Raw genomic sequence first — 24967 nt, 5'->3', positions numbered from 1 at the left:
TTGAAGACAGTGATCTGCTGCTCTCCTCTCTCACTTCATCATCCAACATCTGCAGGAGGAAAAACAACTCGCATCTTGCACTCAGTCAGATGCAGGATTGAAGTCAAACTAACTAAACTGCAAAGAATTATGAATTTTAGAAACAGCATCACTTTAAATGTTTACAGAAAAATAAGCAACATATTTGATAGTTTGTTTATTTGATCAGAGGCACAGAAAGAATATTTATATATATTTTTTAAACATTAAAATAAAGATGATTCTATATATAATTATATATGAACTGTAGTGTAAATGACTAAGTACAACTACAATAATGATAATATTTTTATGTTGATATTACTAATGTGAATTTTCACACATTTGCTCATAAGAAATAAATTTGTATTGTTATTATTCTACTATTTCTGTTTTAAATAATGTCATTGACTCAATTTTTATTTTCTAGTCCAAGAATATGAATATTTTCTTATTTTAAATTATGAACCTAAAAGATTAAAAGATAATTAATTACAAATGATATGATCACCATAAATAGATTTATTTCCATGTCTAATTAACACTAATTTAATTGTGGTGGGAAAAGTCTGACTATTAACATTAATATAAATAGCAAATAATTTAAAATAAATATGAAATCTAAACATTATTAGTGAAAAATCACTCCAAATAATAATTTTCAGAAAATATTTTATGCACTTGAAGGCGTCACTGTGCCGCAGTGAGTAGCACGATCGCCTAACAGCAAGAAGGTTGCTGGTTCGAGCCCCAACTGGGTAGGTTGGCATTTCTGTGTGGAGTTTGCATGTTCTCCTTGTGCTTGTGTGGGTTTCCTCCGGGTGCTGCGGTTTCCCCACAGTCCAAAGACATGCGGTACAGGTGAATTGAATTAGATAAATTGGCTGTAGTGTATATGTTTGAATGAGAGAGTTTGGATGTTTCCCAGTGATGAGTTGCAGCTGGAAGGGCATCCGCTGCATATGACATATGCTGGATAAGTTGGTGGTTCATTCCGCTGATAAATAAAGGGACTAAGCCGAAAAGAAAATGAATGAATGAATTTTATACATTTAGAAATTATCATTATAGAAATTATTTATAACAATGATAATAAGGATATAAACAATAATAATAATAATAATAATAATAATAATAATAATAATAATAATTGAATTTTAAATTATTGCCATATAATTTTTTAACAATAATAATTTAAACAAGGACAACAAGGATTGAATTTGTTATTATTTCAACAATTATAAAACTTATTTTTCTAATCTTTCCTTCTTTCCTCAAATATTTTCCTTCTATAATTTAGTTTATGCCACAGTGAGGTGCAAAAATATAAAAATTGGTTTTATATTTTTAAATCAAAATCATATAAAGCTCACTCACTTGTTCGCTCACTAGCTCTCCTTCAGCTTATTCAGTTTCTATTTCAGGGTTACTAAACTAGATGAGCTAAATAAATAAACAAATAAAAGTCTCAAACTTTAGGACACACTAAACATCGTTAACTAAAAATACACTTTATGAGTTTAGAAAGTTAATTGTGAATGAGCAGACCATGGCTCTTTTAGTTCCTCGTGTGTTCTGGCTCTCTGTTGAGCTCTGCTCGTCTGCGTCTGATCTGATGGGTTTCCTGCACAGCTCGTCTCTCCTGTGAACCACTGTATTCCTGGACTTCAACTGCCTGAAAGATAAAAGCAGAGAATTTGTCATCAGCTCCACCAGCAAACACCCCATTTCCCTTTAAAATGCACTCGAGTCTGGCTAAATTATTACATGCATATTGTTTACATTAATGCCACGTCCGTTTATGTCATTTTAAATCTTTATTTTTATCATTGCAAAAGATGGTAAAGTATGTGAAATGCAGAATAAGATAAACAAATGCAAGAGAATGAGAATTTTCAAAAGATTTTTATGTGTGTTACAGTTAAATTCAATTCAGTAGATACATGATATTTGATTATGAGCTGAATAAATGAATGAATGAATGAATGAATCAATCAATCAATCAATACTAGTGTTCTCAGACAATTACATAATCTTTGAATATATGAATAAGAATCAGTAATATTAATTGGGGAGAATAATTCTAAAAAATAAATCTTAAAATAGCATTCTTCTTAAAATATTGAACAAGTCACATTATACAATGGTACTTTATACTATATACACATTATACTAAGGTGTCATTAGTTAGTGTTGATGTATTTACTAATATGTAAACTACTGTAATAACAAACAATACGTGTACAGCATTTATTATACATTTACTAATGCATTATTAGTCCAAACTCGTGCTTGTAAACATGAGTTAATGCACCATGAGTTAACGTGAACTAACAATAAATAACTGTATTTGTAATTAACTAACATTAACAAAAGATGAATAGATTCTGTAATAAATGCATCGTTCATTATTTGTCCTTGTTAGTAATTAAAATAACTAGCATTAGCTAATACAACCTTATTGTAAAGTGTTATTGATAATGTGAAAATATAAATGTAATAAAAATAAATATTATAAATCAATAGATAAACAATCAACCAATAAATAAACACAGACAAAAAAGATTTTAACAGGTTTCAAGACCTCTAGTTGCTCTGTATTATAATAATTCAGAAATCAAAAATATCAGTGATTACGCATTTCAATTCTAATCCAAATCCACATACGCATATTCAGTGCGTATTCATGTACATATTTGATTATGTAAAAAATGTATTTGTTTGACTCTCATTATACAACATATGATAGAAAATTATGTTATATATATATAGTTTGTAGGTATAATTTATAGTTCAAGATATTTATTTGGGGTCCCCTGATGTCCTGGGGCCCTAAGCGACTGCTTACCTTGCTTATTGGTTAAATGTAAATGGGGGGAAAAAATAAACTAAACCATACTACTTTCAGTATTTTCACGTAATCTGATTTTTAAGCAATGAGCGACAATGAAAGCATGCTGATTTTATTCTGTTGTATGTGCTAACAGGTTATATTGTAATCATATCTACAGATTTCTAAATGATAAAATAGGTAAATAGTTATTCTATAACTCCCTGCTGGTGAGAAGAGAGACCCCCAGAGAGTAAAACCAGTATCGATACTTACCAAAAAGCAAGATTGCATTGTTTTTAAAATGTCAGTATCGATATCTATCAATATATCGATATTTTTGACAGTGTATTATAAAAAGCAAACAGATAGAGGCGTCTACTTTAAACCAACAGTAAACAACAAGTCTATTATTGCACATTATATCTGTGTATATATGTTTTTTCTCTGTAGTGTCATGTAAGGGAATTCTTTGCTATGTACGGGAATGAGTCTATGTGAGGATGAGAGACGCTCAGTTTTGTCATACGGCTCCAGCCTCCTTCACCTCATGTCATCCAAAACCATCGATCGGCCAACTGATATACTCATATTTTATCAATAATCAATAGTCTCCCACACTATTACAATTAAAACCACCCCTAAAGAAGATGCATCAAACTCTGACTTGTTTTTGTGTATAAGGAATGTTGATTTCTGCGATTATTGCCAATGAAATGATGCGATCTTAACTTTCAGATGGTTTTAGGGGCCAGGATACTGTATGTTTGTGGTCTTGCTGTGAGTCGATAATCAGTGGCATTAACATTACTGGTATGCAACAGCTGAAAATAAGCTCAAGGATTGTATTACTCAACCACAAGTAATAACAATAATATACTGCCGTATCGATAGCTGGAATCCGATAGCGTTTTGTGAAAGGAAACGATTGTATTTGCGTTACAGATAATCATGGAGGAGAACGAAACAGAATCAGAAAGGCAATTGGAAGTCATGTGATGGGGATCGGTGACATGGCTTGTTTTAATAAGTAAATTAAGTAAGAATTAAGTAAGAGTTACATGATTTAAAGCAGTCAAATGCTTTAAGTTTTATTCGATTTCCTCAGTTACTCAGTACTCTAATCAATGTAGTATAATAACTCAAACAGGTTTAAACTTTCAAGAGTCAAAAATAAAATTGATAGACACTAAACTGCAATAAAAATAGTTTTTTTGGTGCTGTTTTTTTTTACCTTGTATAGCACCTTACTCTATAGACCCTGAATAAATTTGACTATTTATTTTTCTTTTTTTTAAATCAACAAATTCAAATCAATCAAATATAATATTTACATTTTTTTTCAGACAAGCTTTTGAATGACGAAAATTTAAATGAATAAAACGAATAAAATAGAAAAAATAATCAGGAAAAAATACATACATACATACATACATATATATATACATACATACATATATATATATATACATATACATATATATATACATATACATATATATACATATACATATATATATACATATACATATATATATACATATACATATATATATATATATATATATATATATATATATATATATATATATATTAATATATATATATATATATATACATACATACATACATACACATAAATATATAAACAATATATATATATATATATATATAATATATATATATATATAATATATATATATATATATATATATATATAACATATACATATACATAAATATATATATATATATATATATATATATATATATATATATATATATATATATATATATATATATATATATATATATATATATATATATATATATATATATTAGTTCGCCTCACTCCACAACAACTACCTTACATTTAATATCCAAAAACTGATTTTATTTTTTAAAGCTGGGGAATTACGTTGGATGGTAAAAAACAGAAAATATGGCAAACCATTTAATTAAAATTTTATAATGTTTTCACATTTTTAAACGTAATATTAACTGCAATAGGTCGAATTCAAAGTTAGTTTTTGCACAAATATATGCAATCATCAGAACACTGATGCAAGATGATGTTATAAAAACAGACCCCTATTGGTTGCACAAGCAGGACAGTGGCTGAACGGTGTCTCTCTTTTTCTAACAAACAAACAGAAAGCGTCCCACTCATACCGCTGACCTTTGACCTAAGCCAACACAACCTGTCCAGCTCAGCCTCTAATTGTGCTCCCATGGGTTTGTATGCTGTGCGGAGCGAAAGCCACATTTGAGTCTCTCCCCACTATGAAGAAAGCACAAGGTGACAGTTCCTCCCTCCCAATCACTCAGACAAGAGTGCTAAGCTAATTATCCCAGAGTTGGGACTGTCCCGTGTGAGGATTGGGCCTATATGTCAACCCTCACGCCCTTGTAAGAGTAAAGGCAACTGATGTGATGCTAGCACTAATAGCCCTGTGTAAAAGGCTTGAAAATGCTATAACTTTTAAACCTGCATGGAGTGGACAAAATGGTGTGAGATTGTAGAGTGTTGGTTGTTTGGGGTTTTGGGTATCCTGGTGGGGAGAGATGTACTGTACTTACCCAATAGTCAAGCAGAGACTACGATACCAATCGTTAATGTCCACTTGATCATCAGACATTAAGAGCAGTTTGGCCCTGGCGAAGGTCAACTAGAAGAGAAAAAACACAGGAATTGTTAAAGGAAGTTTACAAAAGTAAGAGACACTTTATGATACATTAGAGATTAGTTTAATGTATTAAAAATGCAGTTCATACTAGGCATAAGATGATAACTAGTTTCAAGGTTTACAGCGGTTTGGAAAAGTCAAGGTTTTAAAACGGCCAGAATTTTCTGTTATACCGTTCTTATGGTATATGTACAGCTTTACATGTTTTTTTTTACTATTTTATTTAGTTTTTTAGGACAACAGTATCTTCATCAAAAAAGGACCCTCCACATCAAAAGCTACTGTTCAAAAAAATGTTTCTTAAAATAAAATGTATTGTGTTCCATGGGGAAAACATTTGTTGATTTTATCCAGACAGAAAGTAACATATTTTAGAGTAGCAACTTCAATAACGCGATACCGTGATTTTATCCAAGGTTATTATACGGTCACAATCCAATCTTATACCAGCCCATGCCTAGTTCATACAGATGCCTCTTCTATAATGACCCTGTTAACAACAACCAAAAACTATGATAATAATAATAATAATAATGATAATAAAAGAATGCATTAAAATTACTTTTAATTAAAATTGGATGGATGTATGGATGGATGGATAAAAGATTGATTGATAGACAGACAGACAGACAGACAGACAGACAGACAGACAGACAGACAGACAGACAGACAGACAGACAGACAGACAGACAGACAGACAGACAGACAGACAGACAGACAGACAGACAGACAGACAGACAGACAGATAGATAGATAGATAGATAGATAGATAGATAGATAGATAGATAAACAAATAGAACTAAACTAATATGCAACACAGCTGATAACCACACAATAACTCCTAAAATATGTATATACATACAAATGCATTTTTGCTTTTTTTTGCATTTATTTATCAGTTATTGCATTTTCTTTTAAATAATGATTTAAATGTACCCTCACAAACATTTAAAATGCAAGAAAAATAGCTTATAATCTTTTGCTGAACTGAAACTCTTCTTCATCCTCAACTGTTTTATATAGGAAACCAACATGATATGCTGTTGTGCACATAATTCCAAGGGATCACTAGAGGGCGTCCATGAACTAGTATGTTGTGGTTTTCACCAGTGTTTATTGTGTCCGCAGTCTCAAAATCTTAAACATTTGCACTCTTATGATTCACAGTAACAAACTTTATAGTTCCAGACACATAACCTACAAAAAATTGAGAAGAAACTGCAATAATTAGGCATTTTAAGGGCATGATTGCCTTGATGAAGACTTTGAGGAAGTCAAAATGCTAAGCATTAAGGATGATTTCATTTAATCCACCGCAACAACATTCCCAATAACATTCAAGTAGATAATTTGTGATCAATCTGATGTAAAATAGGTCATCCACTCAACATGGAGACTCAGTAAGGAGATTCAGAGCAAGCAAGCCGCTCTCCACTCCAACCCAAAGATGCACAGATGTGCCAGTTGATGCTCTCAGCTGCTAATTTGGCAATGATCTGCACTTCGAGGACAAGTTTTCCGAGCTCTGCCCACGTTCTCCACCTCCCGTCAGATGGCTCATCCTTGAGTCAACAGCAATTACCATCACTCATCCGCACTGAGGAGACTTTACTGCTAGATTACACATGTCAAACAAGACAACGGGAACCGTCCAACTCCAAACAAAGGCTGAGGCTTTATCCTCGGAATAATTACAACGGGGACCCATTAGAGTGGATTATAATTGGGGCCTTGAAAATATTAAATGACCTTTCGCATTTACCTGAGGCCGCCGGAGTGGAGGAAACGGCAGCAGTTACCGACAGCATATCAATAATCAGCCTAATCTTTATTACGGCTGGGGACGCAATCATATGATGAGCGGGAGCCGGGTCTTTAATGGACACCTGGTAAAAGTAATGACGCTCCAGTTATATTTTAGGGGTGGGGGGGTTCTTGTGCTTGTTTCTCATTAGGTATTAAATAGATTAAGATTTCAAATGTACCATCATCAAAGTATTATCTAATTACCGAGTTCAGCGAGCAAGGCAAAGCGGAGTGCGATATTAGGGGTCCGCCACATGGGGCGGGGGGAGACGGGTGGCCTGATTTATGCACAAATAGATTCCACTTCTATTGCGATGCTGGTAATTAGGGATTTGTCAGGAAATCTGACCCTCTTAGGTAGAAATTACTTTGTATAATACGAACGGCGGAGCACGGAGGCTCTTCGACGCACATAATTTCACTTGATTATTTATACATCAAAGGGAATCGGTCATGGATGCAGAATAATATTCAAGGAGGTGGAGGAAGAAAGACGGGGAGCCGCGAGAGGAAGATGGAGAGAGGCAAAAAGGGAGGGGGACGCGAAGATGGGAAAAGAGAAAAGGAGGGAAGAAATTATCCGTATACAAACACTCTCTCATCTAGACAAATGGATAGGGGGAAGGGAGCCAAAAATTTTCATAGCACATTTTCCTCTACTACTACTACTTTCAAACTTTGCATATAGATTGCCATGGCATTTCCAGCTGTCAAATTTAATTTTGCTTTAATTCTTCACGGCCCCGCTGGGGAGGGGCTAGAGAGTGCTGACAGCCTCTTTCCCCTTCGGTCCAGGTGGGAGGCGGGTGGAACTGGGATCAATAATGTGTCCTTATGAGAAATTACACCTAATGCTATTGAGTATGCATTCGAGGCCTCAGTGGATAACAGGCTAATGAAATGCCATTTCTAGCCATTAGATAATATGGAGCCGCGGCCTCGGCGAAGGAGAAGAGAGCAGCGTGGAGCAATGACAGGGTTTCAGCAAGATGCATTCAGCGGCCGAGCGGAAGAGATGGATCTGTGATCTAATCTGATGGAGTGATGCGAGCGCCTTCCCACAGTTCCTCCGAGCGGGTGGCTCAGACAATCCTTTTTATGTCTATTCCGGGTGTGAAAAAAGCACCTGTGACATGATAGCATAGTAGATCTGGAACCACAAGTGCCATCGCCCTTAAGTCTTACAAAATGTCAAAATACCCTGTTGTAATGCATCCTGGTGTTGTATTGCTTCTGATTACTTCAGGCACTTAAACTAAACCGTGTTAAATAAATGCCTTTGTGGAGTGCGATACATTCGTCTGAATGTTTCATGAGAGTGCGGAGTTCGTTTAGACATAATTTGTCACACAGCGGCAGCACAGAGACCTGGAAAGAGATCAAGCCATGTGGAGACATTAAAACTTGAAGCCTTATGAGGAACTCCAGTAATTAGTGCAAGAAGAGGAATGATAAATTGATAATTTTGCTAACTTACAGATCAAGATTTTTCTCAGAACAATAACTGTGGAATAAATACACCTTAAATGTTAAGATTTACCACTTAATAAAGAGTAGGAGTTATTAAATTATCTGTCAATTGATAAAAATGAAAATTGAATGCATCATCTAAAGAAAATCTATAGAATTGTAACAACACCCTGCAGGCACAGGACGTCAAAATGATGTCATATTGGCGTTGTACCTCAACATACCCTAACATTGTGGTGATGTCGGATTTTGTTTGGAAATGAAAATCAGGTCGTAAAAAATCCCAGGATGTCCTTCGAAAAAGAGTAGGGGTTTAACCCCGGCATCCTGACCAAATTTGCCCACTGGCCTCGGTCCATCATGGCCTCCTCCTCTAACCATCCCCATATCACAATTGGCTTCATCACTCTGTCTCCTCTCTACCAATCAGCTGGTGTGTGGTGTGCGGTCTGGTGCAATGTGGCTGCCGTCGCGTCATCCAGGTGGATGCTGTACATTGGTGGTGGATGAGGAGATTCCCCCCAATGTGTAAAGCGTTTTGAGTGTCTAGAAAAGCGCTTTATAAATGTAAGGAATTATTATCAATGTAATTTGACGTCATTATTGGACGTCAAATAACGTTGTCCTTAGACGCTAGCTAGACATTGAATTTTGGTCACCTGACGTCATGACCTAAATCTAACCTAATATTAACGTCTTATGATGTTGTGTGCCAGCTGGGCAACAACAACAACAATAACAATAATAATAATGATGATAATAATAATAGGAAAACTATTAGAATTACCATAGTGTGGTGCCTTCATTTATTTTCAGTTCACCTTTAGTTGATGTGGACTAATTCAATAAGACACAAGATTAATGTGAAGTGTGTACTTTTTTGTATGCTATAAAACTTTCTCCTATCCCTCAATATGCAAAAACAATCCAACCAGATTGTAAACAAATAAAAAAACCAAATAAACTTTTAACTTACACTAATAAGTCCTCCCTGGCTCTTGGTGTGACCAAAAACTTTATCCACTGTGCACTCCTTTAAAGGGTAGACTCGCTGGCAGGTAAACTTATCCCCATTGGTAGGATGTATGGGACTGCATGGTTTGGCCTGAAGCAGGACGTCAGAGAAAAGGTAAAACATCTTGGGCTTTGCCTCCGTGCCTTTAGGGGGCACTGTCTTAAGCCAGCCTTCCCGAATGTACCACCTCTCTACAACAAGAAGAGATAACAGAGAAATTGATGAAGGACTTACCTATTGTCTACCTAAAAAGTCAATTTCAAGCAGAGAATAAGAAAGCAGAGAGCTTACATGACTTGAGACGGAAAAGAGACAACCAATCTCCCTTCTCAGTGATTGGCAGTTGCATGATGGAAACTAAATTAGATGCTGACATTTGGATAGATAAGATGAAATTTCATTCCTGCTACTGATTCCTTAATTGCCCCAGTGAACCTTGTGATTGCCGCTCGGGCGATAGTAAGCGGGGAAGCTCAAAATGGATGCTCTGAGCGACAGACAAGCACTCTATGATTAGCAGAGGGGTCAAGTAGGGGTCAGACCGCTTTTTAAAAATGCCACAGGTTTAATATGAGGCAACAACGAGGACACATCCTGTGATACTGCAGGGCGACATGTGCAGATTGGATTTAATAGTTTCTTTGGCTTCTTTAAATTGGTTACATGCATTTACATGGTCAGGCTCTATGTGGATCACGTAGGATAGTCATGCCTGATGATTTTACAGCCGCATACACAATGCTTACAAGTGTACTGCGCAGAAGAATGAAGTTTTGAACCCCGGTTCCTGTTTAATGTGAATTTGTACAGCTCACATTCCCGGCCCTGGTTTGGACTGACATATCCAAGGAAGGCTTCATCGGCTCAGTTCAAAGAGCAGGAACTTGGAGATCCCCCTCTTCATGTTGAACGCTTTCAACTTTCCCTGTCAAAGAGCACCTCTGCCCAGCTACAAAGGACCTAGTGGTTTGCAGGGTGCTAAAGGTTGCACTACAAAGCAGCTGGGGTCCTCCTGATGTGACCAAGTCAAAGACCAGGAGACACATAAAAGCACGTCTCGATTTGAAAGTGATGGAATGGCAAGTCAGATCATTGTTAATTTTGAGAAGGCTTTGTTCGATAGGTTACTCTTTCATGTCTGTTAAAAAGGAAATTCAGGTGTTCATCTATAGTATACAAAGCCCGGGAGCCCTCTTCAAAGTTTTTTCTGATTTAGGTTGCTCAACTGTACAAAGAATTATGACTTTAAGGGTTGAAATGAAGTAAGTACACGAATGCAGACACTTTTACCAACGCAAGCTCGATTATCACGCTTTCCAGGATTCATTGTCGCAAGCGGGTGCATTCATGTCTTGCCAGAATGGCATGCGAGCTTGAGACGACAAGTTTTAATTTTCTAATAGGATGCGATCCCCTTTTGGAGTTTAAATATCATAATTCTGGTTACTTAGTAATAGATGGAATGCAACAACAACGCATTAGACTAACTCTATTGCTCCATTGAGTAGGTTTATCACTTCCAGAGTTTAGCATGCAAAGCTGGACAATGCATTTCACAACTTTGTTTATTAGAATAAAAGATTTGCACTTGACAAAAATGATGGGAGGTGGGGATGTGCAACATCAAGTGGGCATGGAATGGTCTCATGTTTCACTCTTTGTCTTTCTATTTCACTCGGTAGGCCAGAGAGTTTAGGCTTGGGCCTTGGAAAGCTGTTTTAAGGCTTGAAATAAAATTCATAGGTACACGAATGAAGACACTTCTACCAACGCAAGCTCGGTAATCACCCTTTCCAGGATTCATTGTCGCAAGCGGGTGCATACGTGTCATGCCAGAACGTCATGCGAGCTTGAGACTACAAGTTATAATTTCTAATCGGATGTGATCCCCTTTTGGAGTTGAAACATCATAATTCTGGTTACTTAGTAATGGCTGGAATGCAACAACAATGAATTAGACTAACTCTATTGCTCCCTTGAGTAGGTTTATCACTTCCAGATTTCAGCATGCAAAGCTGGACAATGCACTTTACAACTTTGTTTATTAGAATAAAAGATTTGCACTTGACAAAAATGATGGGAGGTGGGGATGTGCAACATCAAGTGGGCATGGAATGGTCTCATCTTTCACTCTTTGTCTTTCTATTTCACTTTGTAGGCCAGAGAGTTTCGGCTTGGGCCTTGGAAAGCTGTGGTGGCGGCAACGTCCTACTGAGGACTCCAAGGAAACAGACAGACTGTCTGCCGTATCAATGTCCCATTGATTCAAGCTTTGCGTCTGAGAATTACACTGCCCTTATCTCCAAGCTGGCCACTTAATATTGTTCAGGGGCTCCGAAGCCTCTCATCTGTCAAGCATCACTTTCGTTAGGGCACATCTGAGGAAACGGAGGGGTTTGGGTGAGATAAGCTGGGATGGCCTGGTTCGGTTCGGCCTTCTGAAGTCAAAAAAAAGTGAGAGTGGAAGAAAAGAAGCCTTATTGGACAAGAGAAAGTACCTCGGTAGAATTCTAGAGTCCTGGAAAAACAGGATGAGAGAGGTTTTTTACACTCTTCCTACATCCGGCTCTGTGTGAAATGAGCCCAGTGCTCGTTGGGTATTCATCGCCAGCCTCCCAACCACCTTTGTGCACACACACACACTCGCTCCCTTTCTCCAAGCTTCCTTTTTATCTGCCGGCCCACAAGATGAGGAGAGGCGCTAATTGGTCCTGGGGGAGATTGGCAGGCCAAGGCATTCACGACAAGGCCCTCTCTGTCTTTTTCTATCTTTCTCCCTTCCTTCTCCATCTCCTTCTCTTTTGTTTCACACGTGGGCATTTTCCCTTGGGATAAATAAGAAGGAAGAAAGGACCTCCACTCCACAAGTAGCACAAGAGAAGAAAGATGGAAAAAACTGACTTAAGGCACACTTCCCCTCCATTACCAATTAGCGGCAAGAACCTGTCGATAGATTCAGTTAATTCTCTCGTCAGAGACTACGATTGAGCCGGGCGAAAACAAAACCGCCTGCTATCGCCTCTATTGATTATGGGCAAACAGCTGGGTCTCTTTTAAACAAGACTACTTTTCCACACTCTTCCACCTGACCTCCTTCATCCGCTTAACTCTCAGGCTCTCCACGGTGCTCTGGGAGATAAAAAGAATGGAAGATCACAGACACTAACCTGGAGTCAGGATTCTGGTCTTTCGGCCCTTCAGTTGTTTCTGGACTCTGCGCAGCTGCAGGTGGTTCTCATGGCTGCGAGCGTTGTCCTGGATTCGCTGGGCGACCTCTGAGATGGCCTTCTCTGCCTCTGCAGCAAGAGGTTATGCAGAATGAAGCAGCAGAGGGGACTGAATGGACACACAACCAAACTTTGACAACACAACTAACTGAACACAACACGCTACAAGCTTGTTGGACTGCATGCATTTAAAGATACGGTTTCACATTTTCTGCTGTTCAAATTGATAAATTCATTGGCATAATTGCATTAAAAGAACAATAACAATTCCAAAATTTGAAATACTCCAATAAAATAATTGTAAAACACACAGTAGCATGACCTATTTATGCAATTTCGAACTTATTATGAGTGTCAACCAAGCAATACAACAGCATGACGCACTAATAAGTGCACACCCATAGGCGTTCATGCATTATGCAGCCTGCATTATTGCATATGATAATAACAAGTTTGTTTTTGGCCTCCACACAATGTTTGATTTCACCATCAACCCCCTGGAGAAACTTGAGGGTGCATTTACACATCCAAACACCACTGATTGGATGAAGACCTTGCCATAGGATGTTATGCCAGCCATCAAAAGCACAAGGCCTGCAAACTGCATCTAAAACTTTTGTATTCTTGTCTGTCTGGGTTCTCTACAAAACAGATTTCAGTGGTTCATTGGTTTATTGGAAGCAAGCTGTGCAACATAAAAGCATCAAAACGTGATGTAAATAATGCAGAGCGAACTCGTTTTCAGAGTTGCAGATCGTACTTTCGGAGTTTGCAACCGAAAACATTTCGCCAATTAGCGTGCCTTGAATTCATTAACTAATGTAGACATCATCAACTCATTAAAGAGGGGAAAAAAAGAAACACAAACAAGCAGATGGATACTAATTTTAAACCCAGCTTTGGTCTTATTGACTCAAACAATTCAGACAATGAACGCAGTGCTCGGGGCGTTTGCCTCATAGTAAAATAATCACAGCCTAATTGAGTCGCTTATCTTTAGAACAATTACAAGCAAAACCAAACAAAGTGACTGTTTAGAGATGACTGGGCCACTCTCTGTACATCTCTCAGTCCTTCCCTTTTAAGAAAACCCTCTCTATAATTGTGTGTTCAACAGAGCTACGGCTGATGCATTATTAATACGATCTCATTCCACATTCTACGAACACTTTCTCTCTGTCTTTTTATTTTAGACATTCAGTATGTTTAAACAGAACTCGGTCCGAGGAGTTCTCGAGTGTTAACTTTTTTAATTAACCTTTGACAGTCTTCACGAAGGAGTCTAGGAGATACTTGGCTGTAAAGATATAAATCTAAAAATGCATGCATGCATGTCGCAATTGCTACATTGTGTGCCTGTGTATTCTTACTTTTTTCCATTTATTAGGCTTAACCCATCTGAATTGCTTTTGGTCTATGCACACTTCCATTAACATGTCAAGTGAATGCAAGTAATTCCCTTCTGTTAACAGTTTAAGCAGTGTCATCTTGCATTTTATAATTTTTCATTGTTTTTATTTTCTGATGACGATCTCTCCAATTCAAGGGGGGAAAGTGGTTGGGTGGGGTTTGATTGTACAACATACCGACACTTAAAGAAATTAGCTACTTGACATCATTTTTTATTTAATTCTGCATTTTTTTTTTCATTTCAGATGCAATAACTTGCTAAAGAGAGCTGAATTGTCAAACACATGCTATCTGATTCTCTTTCTGTGTTTCAGGTCTGTGTCAATCAGCGTAAGAGCAGCACAGGATTCATCTTTAAGGTTACCATGGTTAATAACTCATTCTAATATCATGCACGTCCAGCACTTTGTTTTCTCATGATTTTTTTTTGTGTGTCTATACTGTGTAAGTATCTTTAAGCAGTCCTGTGCTGCGTGGATATATGTGCACAACAACTTAGCAAACAGTTTTCTTATTAATTTGCAGTGACTTTACTAATACCAGTACCAATAAAACAAGTTTTTGCATGATTGTTCAATAATATTGTAATACTTTTGTTATATCAATATACTCTCACCGGCCACTTTATTAGGTATACCTTACTGGTACCAGATTGGACCCTGTTTGCTTTCAGAACTGCCTTAATCCTTCGTAGCATAGATTCAACAAGGTACTGTAAATATTCCTCAGAGATTTTGGTCCATATTGACATGATAGCATCATGCAGATGCTGCAGATTTGTCGGCTGCACATCCATGATGCGAATCTCCCGTTCCACCACATCCCAAAGGTGCTCTATCGGATTGAGGATCTGGTGACTATGGAGGCCATTTGAGTACAGTGAACTCATTGTCAAGTTCAACAAACCAGTCTGAGATGATTCGTGCTTTATGAGATGGCGCATTATCCTGCTGGAAGTAGCCATCAGAAGATGGGTACAATGTGGTCATAAAGGGACGGACATGGTCAGCAACAATACTCAGGTAGGCTGTGGCGTTGACACAATGCTCAATTGGTATCAATGGGCCCAAAGTGTGCCAAGAAACTATCCCACACAGCATTACACCACCACTACCACCAGCCTGAACCGTTGAGGTTCCATGCTTGGATGTTGTTGATGCTGAATTCTGACCCTATCATTCGAATGTTGCAGCAGAAATCGAGACTCATCAGACCAGGCAACGTTTTTTCAATCTTCTATTGACAAAATTTGGTGAGCCTGTGTAAACTGTAGCCTCAGTTTAATGTTCTTAGAGGACAAGAGTGGCACCCGGTGTGGCCTTCGCCTGCTGTAGCCCATCCGCCTCAAGGTTTGACATGTTCAAAGTCACTTAAATCACCTTTCTTCCCCATTCTGATGCTCGGTTTGAGCTGTAGCAGATCATCTTTACCATGTCTACATGCCTAAATGCATTGAGTTGCTGCCATGGTATTGGCTGATTAGAGATTTGCATAAAAAAGCAGTTGGACAGGTTTACCTAATAAAGTGGCTGGTGAGTGTATATTGTACAACACTCCTTTATAAAGTAAATGCCATCGTTTGGCATATTTTCAGAAGCACTTTGACTATTGTCATCATCAAACAAAAAAATCTGTCACAATCTCAGTGTTAAACTGATCAAAATCGTACGTCCGATCATTTCACATCCCGGACGAGCCCCCATTTAATGTTATAACTTCAAACTGCACATGCTTAAAAATGCATTCGAATGACGAAAGCTGCAATTATAATTAAAACAGCATTTCACAGCATATGTGAAGAAAAAAAAAATCAACACACAAAAAGAGAAGTGGAAAACAACAACAACAATGCCTCTTGTGAGTTTCACTGCTAGTTTGCTTAATCAGATACAATATAATTTGTCTGGGTTGTTTTTAAATAATTCCCTTTACAATATGCCCAGGCCAATTGAGAAAACTTTTCTATCTATCCCCCCCTCCTCCAAAAAAAAAAAAAAAAAAAAACGGAAAAAAAACTATTGAGCTTAAAAAGCAGCTCTAATGAGAAGAAGAAGAGGCGATGGAGGGGCAAATCTGGATATGTACCTTCATCTTAGAATCAGGGGCTGTTTTAATTTGTAAGCAAAAGCAGCAAGCAACCAATGAGATTTTAATTGATACACATAAATAATTCCTTGTGTACACTGGCTCTTAAGTCGGATATGCTGTTTATTTGACGATAGAAATGAGTCATTATCGGGGCTTCTGTTGATGCCGGAGAGTTTTATTTATTTATATTTCGCATGCTTGATATCCTCTGATCTGGTCCCTATTAATTATGTCAAAATCCACATCGAGAGTTTAGACTCACGTTAAGCTTTGCCGTACTTTCATCCTCGGCGAGCAAAGCCACCCGGTGACAATAACAACACGCGAGCGCTACAACAGGGGCCCCAGAGTTGTTCTTTGTCACCCTAACAAAGACAACGGAGGCTGTCTTATCGGCTGCCAGCTTAAAAAACTTTCTTCCCTTTAAGACGCGGGTTTGTTTTGGCACCTTCTTCAACAGGCCATGGTCTCCTCCGCAATGCTTATCTCCGCAAAGCACCTCATCATCACAAATACATTGAGTGATCTCTTTTTAGGTTGCTCTGTAAGTGACAAACTAGAGTGGAAAGCAAATTTGACAAGCATAACAAGTGTGACTTTGGGTAAATGTGATTCCGCAGCTTGATACAGATCCTGACAATAAACAGATAATAAGAAAGAAAGAAGAAGAAAAAAAACCATCTAGACAGGCTAAACCCATCAACATTTTTGTCACAGAGAGCGCTAACAGGATAAGAGAGTGTTTGTCGAATTGCGAGACGGCGGTGCCGCTTACTTGAAAGCTGCTGAAACTCCGGGTTGTCTGGACCGGTGTTCTCTGTCAAGTCCCTCAAGAAATGCTTGTACCTAAAAAAAGCAACAAATAAACAGGCTTATTGTGAGCTTTCTATAAATACAACAAGAAAAGGCCCATCTCAAGGTAACGAGGTCGGACAAGTGCTGTCATCGTAAGACTCGCATTAAGAATGCTTTTTGAGAAGGAATAAAGAGCCATTCAGCATGCAAAATTACACTAATGTGCCATATTTCTGGGTTGTTTTTTTAAATATAATGCAGCAGAATTGATTTTGTGCTATTTCTGTGCTAAAAATGTCCGTATACAAAAAATCTAAATGTATTTTCTTCACATAAACAAGCACAAAAGGTCAAACTTTACACTCTGAAAAAATTAAATATTGATTATTGCGCTATTGTTGCCTAATGACACAAAAATGGCTGGGTGAATTAAGGAAATGACCCCTCTATTGTAAGGTAAGAGGCCAAATTGAGAAGGGAAGAAATTTTGGTGGTAATTCATTTCAGGGGATGGAGATAAAGATAGAGCGAGTCTTAATGCCAGAGATTACAGTTCACTTAAGCAGAACTCCAGCGACTGGAGACATCAAAGGCCTCTTTCAAATGAGAAGCTCTCAGAAAAAAAAAAAAAGTTCGACTCTGCGGTATAGTCACAATTGGGAATACGATTCTCTACAGTTTTCCGGGCTTTGATTGCGGTGGAACTTGAAAAAGTTTCAGAGGGAGCGCATTAGCATTACACAGGTGCGTGCAGGCAATTAATGTAGCAATCAAATATGCATTACGGCAAATACCATGAAATGAAATATCATAGGCATTCATTAAGCGGAATGAGAGAGACCGGCTTTTTACATTTTAGGAGCTTGATCAGCAGTTTTCCAATAAAAATACAATGTGTGACATTTTACTTCTATGAAGTGATTAAAATGTAATAAACTGAATTAAAATTGTGGTTAATATAAACTAGTGACTGCCTTCATGTTATAGACTGAAAAATGTAGGAAAAAGATGAAAAAAACAGCAAAACATGTCATGAACCCCTGTATTCATCACAAATAAGCATCACAAAACCTGTGAACTGGTTAGTATTATCCTACAACACTAGGCCTAGTTAACATCATCGCCAAAGTAAAGTCATTTTAGTGGACGACCAAAATATCACAAGTTGATTCAACATCACTTCACCCGAAAAGCGCTCGCAACAAAAGCGATTCAGACTCAACTTCACCTGCTCACAAACAACCCTCAACATTTCTGCCACCAAAAATCAGCTTCCCGTCCACCGTTTCCAGCAGTTGTCAAATAAACTGGGGCATCTTTAGTCAGTCTTAAACGGGGTCTTTTCTTTAGTGACTCAGCCTGTCGAATGCTCTCCTTCCCCCCAGAGTCTCGGCGGAGCAGGGGCCTTTCTAATTGGAGGAGTGTGAAGTGAAGATCGTCTCTTTTTCCCTGCGGCCATGTGGAAATTATGTAAACAGTGGTGACAGAGGCGCCAAGACGCCAATGTCACCCATCAGCCCTGACAAGCACAGAGGGGGAGAAGAGCTCAGCCTTTAAACTACTGCTTTTAAGAGACTACAAGGCCAAAATGACAGATACGGGGCCCTTTTTCGGCCCTCCCTTCCTCTCTGGAGCTTCCAGGTGATTTGATAAACAGTTTCAGGCAACACAGAAAAGGGTGTGTGTTTATTCTCAGCGGGGCTTGTGGGATCTCCTGCAAAGCTTCTCGTATTTGGAAAAAAAACGAAAGGTGGAAATAAATGCATGCTCATTTGCTCAATTATTTTCTTGGGATAATGTTTTGTATGAGAGCATTAAATGTGCTTAAGTGATTGCCTTTTAGATTGGTCTTCTTTTCAAATATTTGAACTATTTATTGGCTGATAAGACAGGAGAATGTGTTTAAAATTAGGGCTGCACGTTACTGGAAAAATCTGACATTGCGTTATTTATTTATTCTGTGATATATATTGTGAAATGAATACAATGTCACTAGATGAGTTGAATAACTATTTGGAAAGAATTTATTTTATATTGATTGGGATGATTCTGTAGGGGAGCGCATGAAATCTAATAAACAATATACAAGCATAGATAAATTAAATGAAGGCAAATATACATATTAAATAAACAGCATTATTTTTTTGATTTCTGAAGAGTCAAACCTGTATTCAGGTATACAATAATTGAATAATAAAATGTAAAAAAATACTGCATAGTTTTCACTGAATAGTTTATCGTTAATAAATTGTCAAAGTTACAAACAATACAATTTCCTACACCTGAATGCTTTAAAAAACCCTCACACAGTCACAGGCCTCAAAAAACACAGGTCTCAAAATGTCAAATTATAATCCAGACTCAACACTGCGTATATTCATGATGTGACTATTGCGAAGGATCACATTGCAATATCGATGCTGAAACGATATATTGTGCAGCCCTAGTTACGATTGCATGTGGTTTAGGTAATAAATATTAGAAATAAATAAATGAATAAATACATCAAATAAAACATTTAAATGTAATAAATAAATAAAAATTTAATAATCATAATTAATAATGGGTTTCTTATTGAAATCCTTATATTACTTGGTAAGGATGCATTGAAATAAAAGTTTGGATACCAAAAATCAATATAATATAATATAATATAATATAATATAATATAATATAATATAATATAATATAATATAATATAATATAATATAATATAATATAATATAATATAATATATGATATAATTTAATATAATATAATATGATATAATATGATATAATATAATATGATATAATATAATATAATATAATAAAATATAATATAATATAATATATTATTAAATTAAATAATGTTAAATAAATAAATAAATACATAAATATATAAATAAATAAATACATACATACATACATACATACATACATACAGATAAGTGGAAAACATAAAGAAAATAAACACTAAATACAAAAATGGGTCACAAAAATGCAGACTATTGAAAACCTACAATAGTATTGATGCATTAGTATTAAAACTGTTACCAATAACTGAAAAATGGACAATGTTAAAATACTAATCTGGTGAAATAAATGTAAATGAAACATTAAAAACTAAAATCAATAATAAAAAAAAACTGCTAACCTTGGCTTTTAGTGCACAGCTATTACCTGGCCAATGCACAGCTATTACCTTTCTGTTTAAAAAAAAACTACAAGAAGCCTGAAATAACTCCTCACATCTCTACAGCACTTCTGCATATGTGCATTTCTGTCATCCACTGGTTCAGGGACTCTGTGACCTTGGGCTTCATTGACAACTGCCATTGATTGAGTCTGTGAAATAATGTTCGCCTGCTCCTACTCCTCTATCAGGTCAAGACTGGAACACTCCAGCTAAACAGACATACAGGTGCCAGAACAGCCATCAGAATGCTGCAAATGACACCGATTCTGTCTTGAGGAGATTATAAATTGTTGTAAAGATTTGCACAAATCTGCAACAAAAGCAGATTTAAATCATCCTGCATCAAACATCCAGGCATCCATATATAGACAAAAGGATAAATAAATAAATAAATAAATAAATAAATAAATAAATACATATAAAAAAGTATCATCATCATCATCATAAATGAAAAATATTAATATAAAATCTACAAAATGAAAATTATAATTGAAAATGACGATGATTAGATTTTGAAAATAAAATATTGAAAAAAGAAAAATATTAAGAAAATGATAATCGGCTGCTAACTGCTTTACTTTAATTACTAGTAATAAATATTAAATTAATAAATAATAATTAAATTATATATATATATATATATATATATATATATATATATATATATATATATATATATATATATATAATTTGTATTATTATTATTATTATTATATCTATAATTATTATTATTAATAAATTATTAAACATATAAATTAAACAAATAAAAAGTATATAAAAATATATAAACTAAACAAAAAAGGTTGCTAAGCACCTAAAATGTAATAATAATAATAATAATAATAATAATAATAATAATAATAATAATAATAACAACACTGGTTTTGAAAAAACTACTATTATTGTAGCCTTTGTTTAAAAAGTAGATAAATAAATAAATAAATAAATAAATAAATAAATAAATATTTCATATACTTCAAAGGAAAAAAAAAACTGTGCTCTGCTTTTAGTTAGCACAAAAAAAAAAAAAAAAAAAAAAAACGTGCACCCTACAAACAGCCTAAATGAAGCCTAACTAAAACAGGCCTTTTCTGAACATGAGGAAAACTAGAGCGGCAGCCTATTACTCATTAGAAATGAAAGGGAAGAGGAAACCAAACAAGCCCCAATTAAGCCTCCTGCTATTAAAAGGCACTTAAAACGAGAAATAATCTCACTTCTTTTTCTTCTTGTCTCATCTTGTAGTAACAAATACATTACAGGCATTATCAGCCGCGAATGCCCTTATTAGGGGCGTAGGGGGGCAAGAAATCTAATTAAAGCGGCAGCGCAACAAAAAAGGAAACGGCCTAATGAGCATTATTAAAGCACATTCCAAATAATGTAAACGCAACGCGCTCGTTTAGCTGCCCTGTCCCACTCATTAGTGCGCAAAGCAAAGAGAAGATAACGAGACAATAACGTAATCTGAACCGTATTTATAACAGTTCAGATATTCTAATGAAGACTGTGTGCTAGAAAGCAACGCTGGCCTAGTTACCGCTAATTCCTTTGTAATATGCGGATGAAACAAGCATGGCGCCTTTTTTATTATTTTATTTTCTTCTTCGTGCCGCAGCAGAAATGTCGGGTCAGTCGGCAGTTCCGCGTGCATGTCAGTGCTGGAGACGTAGAGGAGGAAATATCTGTCTAATTATTTGTCTTTAAATACGTGCATTAAGGATTCAAATTCCTAATTAAGAGACAACAGGCGCTGTCAGGCTCCTGCATGGGTTATTGAACACGGCGGCGGCTGTTGCATAATTACTGCTCTTTAATAGAGTCAGACGTATGAGCGCGTCGGCTTTGAAGCCACCAAAACTTCGGCAATTAAATTATAACACGAATGATAACAGAACGCAGATTGTTTTTCTAATAATACACTGGGAGACTTTTGAGATACGAGTCATGTGACTGTACGAGTAGAAGCTTGTTTTCACCATTGAGTTAAAGTTTGATTATTTTCTGTGAGCGGACAGTTTTTCTTTTAAAGGCAATCACCTAAAACGCATGATTAGATTATTTAAAAACACAAAATAATTAGTGGTGGACAGTAGCTAAAGTATTTTTACTTCACTATTGTACTTAAGTACAGTACATATATGAAGTATCTGTATTTTACCAGAGTATATTTATTGTTTACTTCACAACATTCCAAAATATTGCACTTTTAACTCTACTACATATCCTAAACGTATCAAAGTAAATAAAAAACTATTCTGAAGTGGAGACAACTTACTGATTAAAGTGACTCGTTCAAAGTGAGTCTTTAGTAAACAACATACTGGTTGAAGTGACTCGTTCAGAGTGAGTCTTTAGTAAACAACTCACTGGTTGAAGTGACTCGTTCAGAGTGAGTATTTAGTAAACAACTCACTGTTTGAAGTGACTCGTTCAGAGTGAGTCTTTAGTAAAAAAAAACTTGCTGGTTGAAGTGACTTATTCAGAGTGAGTCTTCAGTAAACAACTCACTGATTTAAGTGACTTGTTCAGAGTGAGTCTCCAGTAAACAACTCACAGATAGAAGTGATTCGTTTAGAGGGAGTCTTCAGTAAACAACTCACTGAAAGAAGTGATTTGTTTAAAGGGAGTCTTAAGTAAACAACTTGCTGATAGAAGTGATTCATTTAGAGGGAGTCTTCAGTAAACAACTCACTAATAGAAGTGATTCGTTCAGAGGGAGTCTTCAATAAACAACTCACTGAATGAAGCTATCCATTCAGAGTAAGTTTTCAGTAAACAATTTACTGACTGAAGTGACTCATTCAGAGTGAGTCTTCAGTAAACAACTCACTGACTGAAGTGACTCATTCAGAGTGAGTCTTCAGTAAACAATTCACTGATTGAATTGACTCATTCAGAGTGAGTCTTTAGTACACAACTCACTGAATTAAGTGATCTGTTCAGAGGGAGTCTTCAGTAAACAGCTTCCAAACTGAAGTGACTCATTCACAGTGAGTCTTCAGTAACCATCTCACTGAATGAAGAGAAGTGACTTGCAAGTGACTTGTTCAGAGTGAGTGTTCAGTAAACAACTCACTGAATGAAGTGTAACCTAGCATTTTTAAAGTGTAACATTAACATTTCTCACACATAAAAACAAAAATAAAAAAAAAACAAATCCTATAAATACAAAAATAAACCCAGAGTAGTTCCAGCATACAAACAAAACAAGCCATCTCAATCGGATCTAAAGCAAACATAATTCTTTCCAGCATATTAAACCTACTAATTGGACACCGATTGGCTAATTAGATACTTAAAAACCTCCCTTTGAACTGATACTCACTCGAAAACTTGCCAAGCATGCAAACAACAAACTTAATGAACAAAACAATAAGCTTAGATACATATAACGCAGACGAACACTACAAGCACACCGAGAAGAGTTTTCCAAGTTTTTCGCTGCACTTTGACTGTTCCCAAGTGCCTGAACCTAATTAACAAAAGCCAAGACGTGAAGCAGATTGTCTGATAGCCTCCAAGAATTTCAATAAGGCTTCTGAGCTTGAGAGCCCAGCATTGTGTTAGGCAATCACTACTTGAGGTCAACATATCAAGGACGACGAGACGAGGGTAATGTTATATTTAGGGGATCAATACCAGCTCTGAGAGTAAATATATTAAATAAAAAGCACTTTTAAAAAGACTTAAGAATCCTGTAGTGCTCGTCCTAGTCCTTCAAGTCTCCGGCTGAATCTAAACAAGTGAGCTTTAGCATTACCCATTTGAGCGGATCAAAAGAAGAGAGGAGCCGAGTTTGCCCGAGGTCTCATCTTAAGACTAAACCATAGATATGGAGGATGCGACCTCTCGACTTCCAAGAAAAAGCGACGTCTCAATAGCAAAGAAACCACGATTGGGAGGATGGCACTACAAAGCTGCTTTTAAATGAGTTCAATCAACACCTTTGCAAACAAACACAAGCGGCGCGGAAACCTCCTGAACTCCTCATTATGTTGCGTTTGAAGCACCGATTGAATTGAACCCATCTGCTGTGTAAGCACAGTCCCATATAACAGCCCTGACACTATCGGCTACATAATGGCTCGGCTCCATTAACACGAGTCCTCCTCCGCTTTTTGAGGCTCTCTGCATGTAAAAGAGACGCGGCCGTGACCTTCTGACCCGCTCCGAGTGAAGCCACAAAACCAAGGATTAACCTCTTATATGGCACTTCGCTACGTCAATGTTGAGGATGTTCAAATCCATTATGGAGCTGTGAAAGTGTGCTAAAAACACGCCTGTTTTCATGACTGTACGCGTTAAACCAGCCAGAACTAATGCTAGACACAATCAATATCATGGTCATTTCACTCCATCTGAATGCAAACTAGGATTCACTTTTAATTTGAGGTGGAATTCACGATGGTATTTTACAGGATGATATGAAAAAAGCAGTTATT

The 24967-nt window shown here is 36.5% G+C and overlaps 1 protein-coding gene across 1 annotated transcript in view; it reads right to left on the bottom strand.

Annotated features, from left to right (window-relative positions):
* The window catches only part of arhgef39 (Rho guanine nucleotide exchange factor (GEF) 39), a 65337-nt gene that overhangs the window by 9348 nt on the left and 31022 nt on the right, over nt 1-24967 (bottom strand). Inside the window, exons 6-11 of the mRNA XM_056456378.1 lie at nt 17326-17396; nt 12993-13121; nt 9787-10016; nt 5428-5516; nt 1567-1693; nt 1-49 (exon numbers count right to left, since the gene is read on the bottom strand). Of these exons, the coding sequence (XP_056312353.1) occupies nt 1-49; nt 1567-1693; nt 5428-5516; nt 9787-10016; nt 12993-13121; nt 17326-17396 (695 nt within the window). The remainder of the gene's footprint in view (nt 50-1566; nt 1694-5427; nt 5517-9786; nt 10017-12992; nt 13122-17325; nt 17397-24967) is intronic.

The sequence above is a fragment of the Danio aesculapii genome, chromosome 4, assembly GCF_903798145.1.
Source record: "Danio aesculapii chromosome 4, fDanAes4.1, whole genome shotgun sequence".
NCBI lineage: Eukaryota > Metazoa > Chordata > Actinopteri > Cypriniformes > Danionidae > Danio > Danio aesculapii.
The sequence above is the reverse complement of the archived record's forward strand: the minus strand, read 5'-3'. Positions and strand labels throughout refer to the sequence as shown.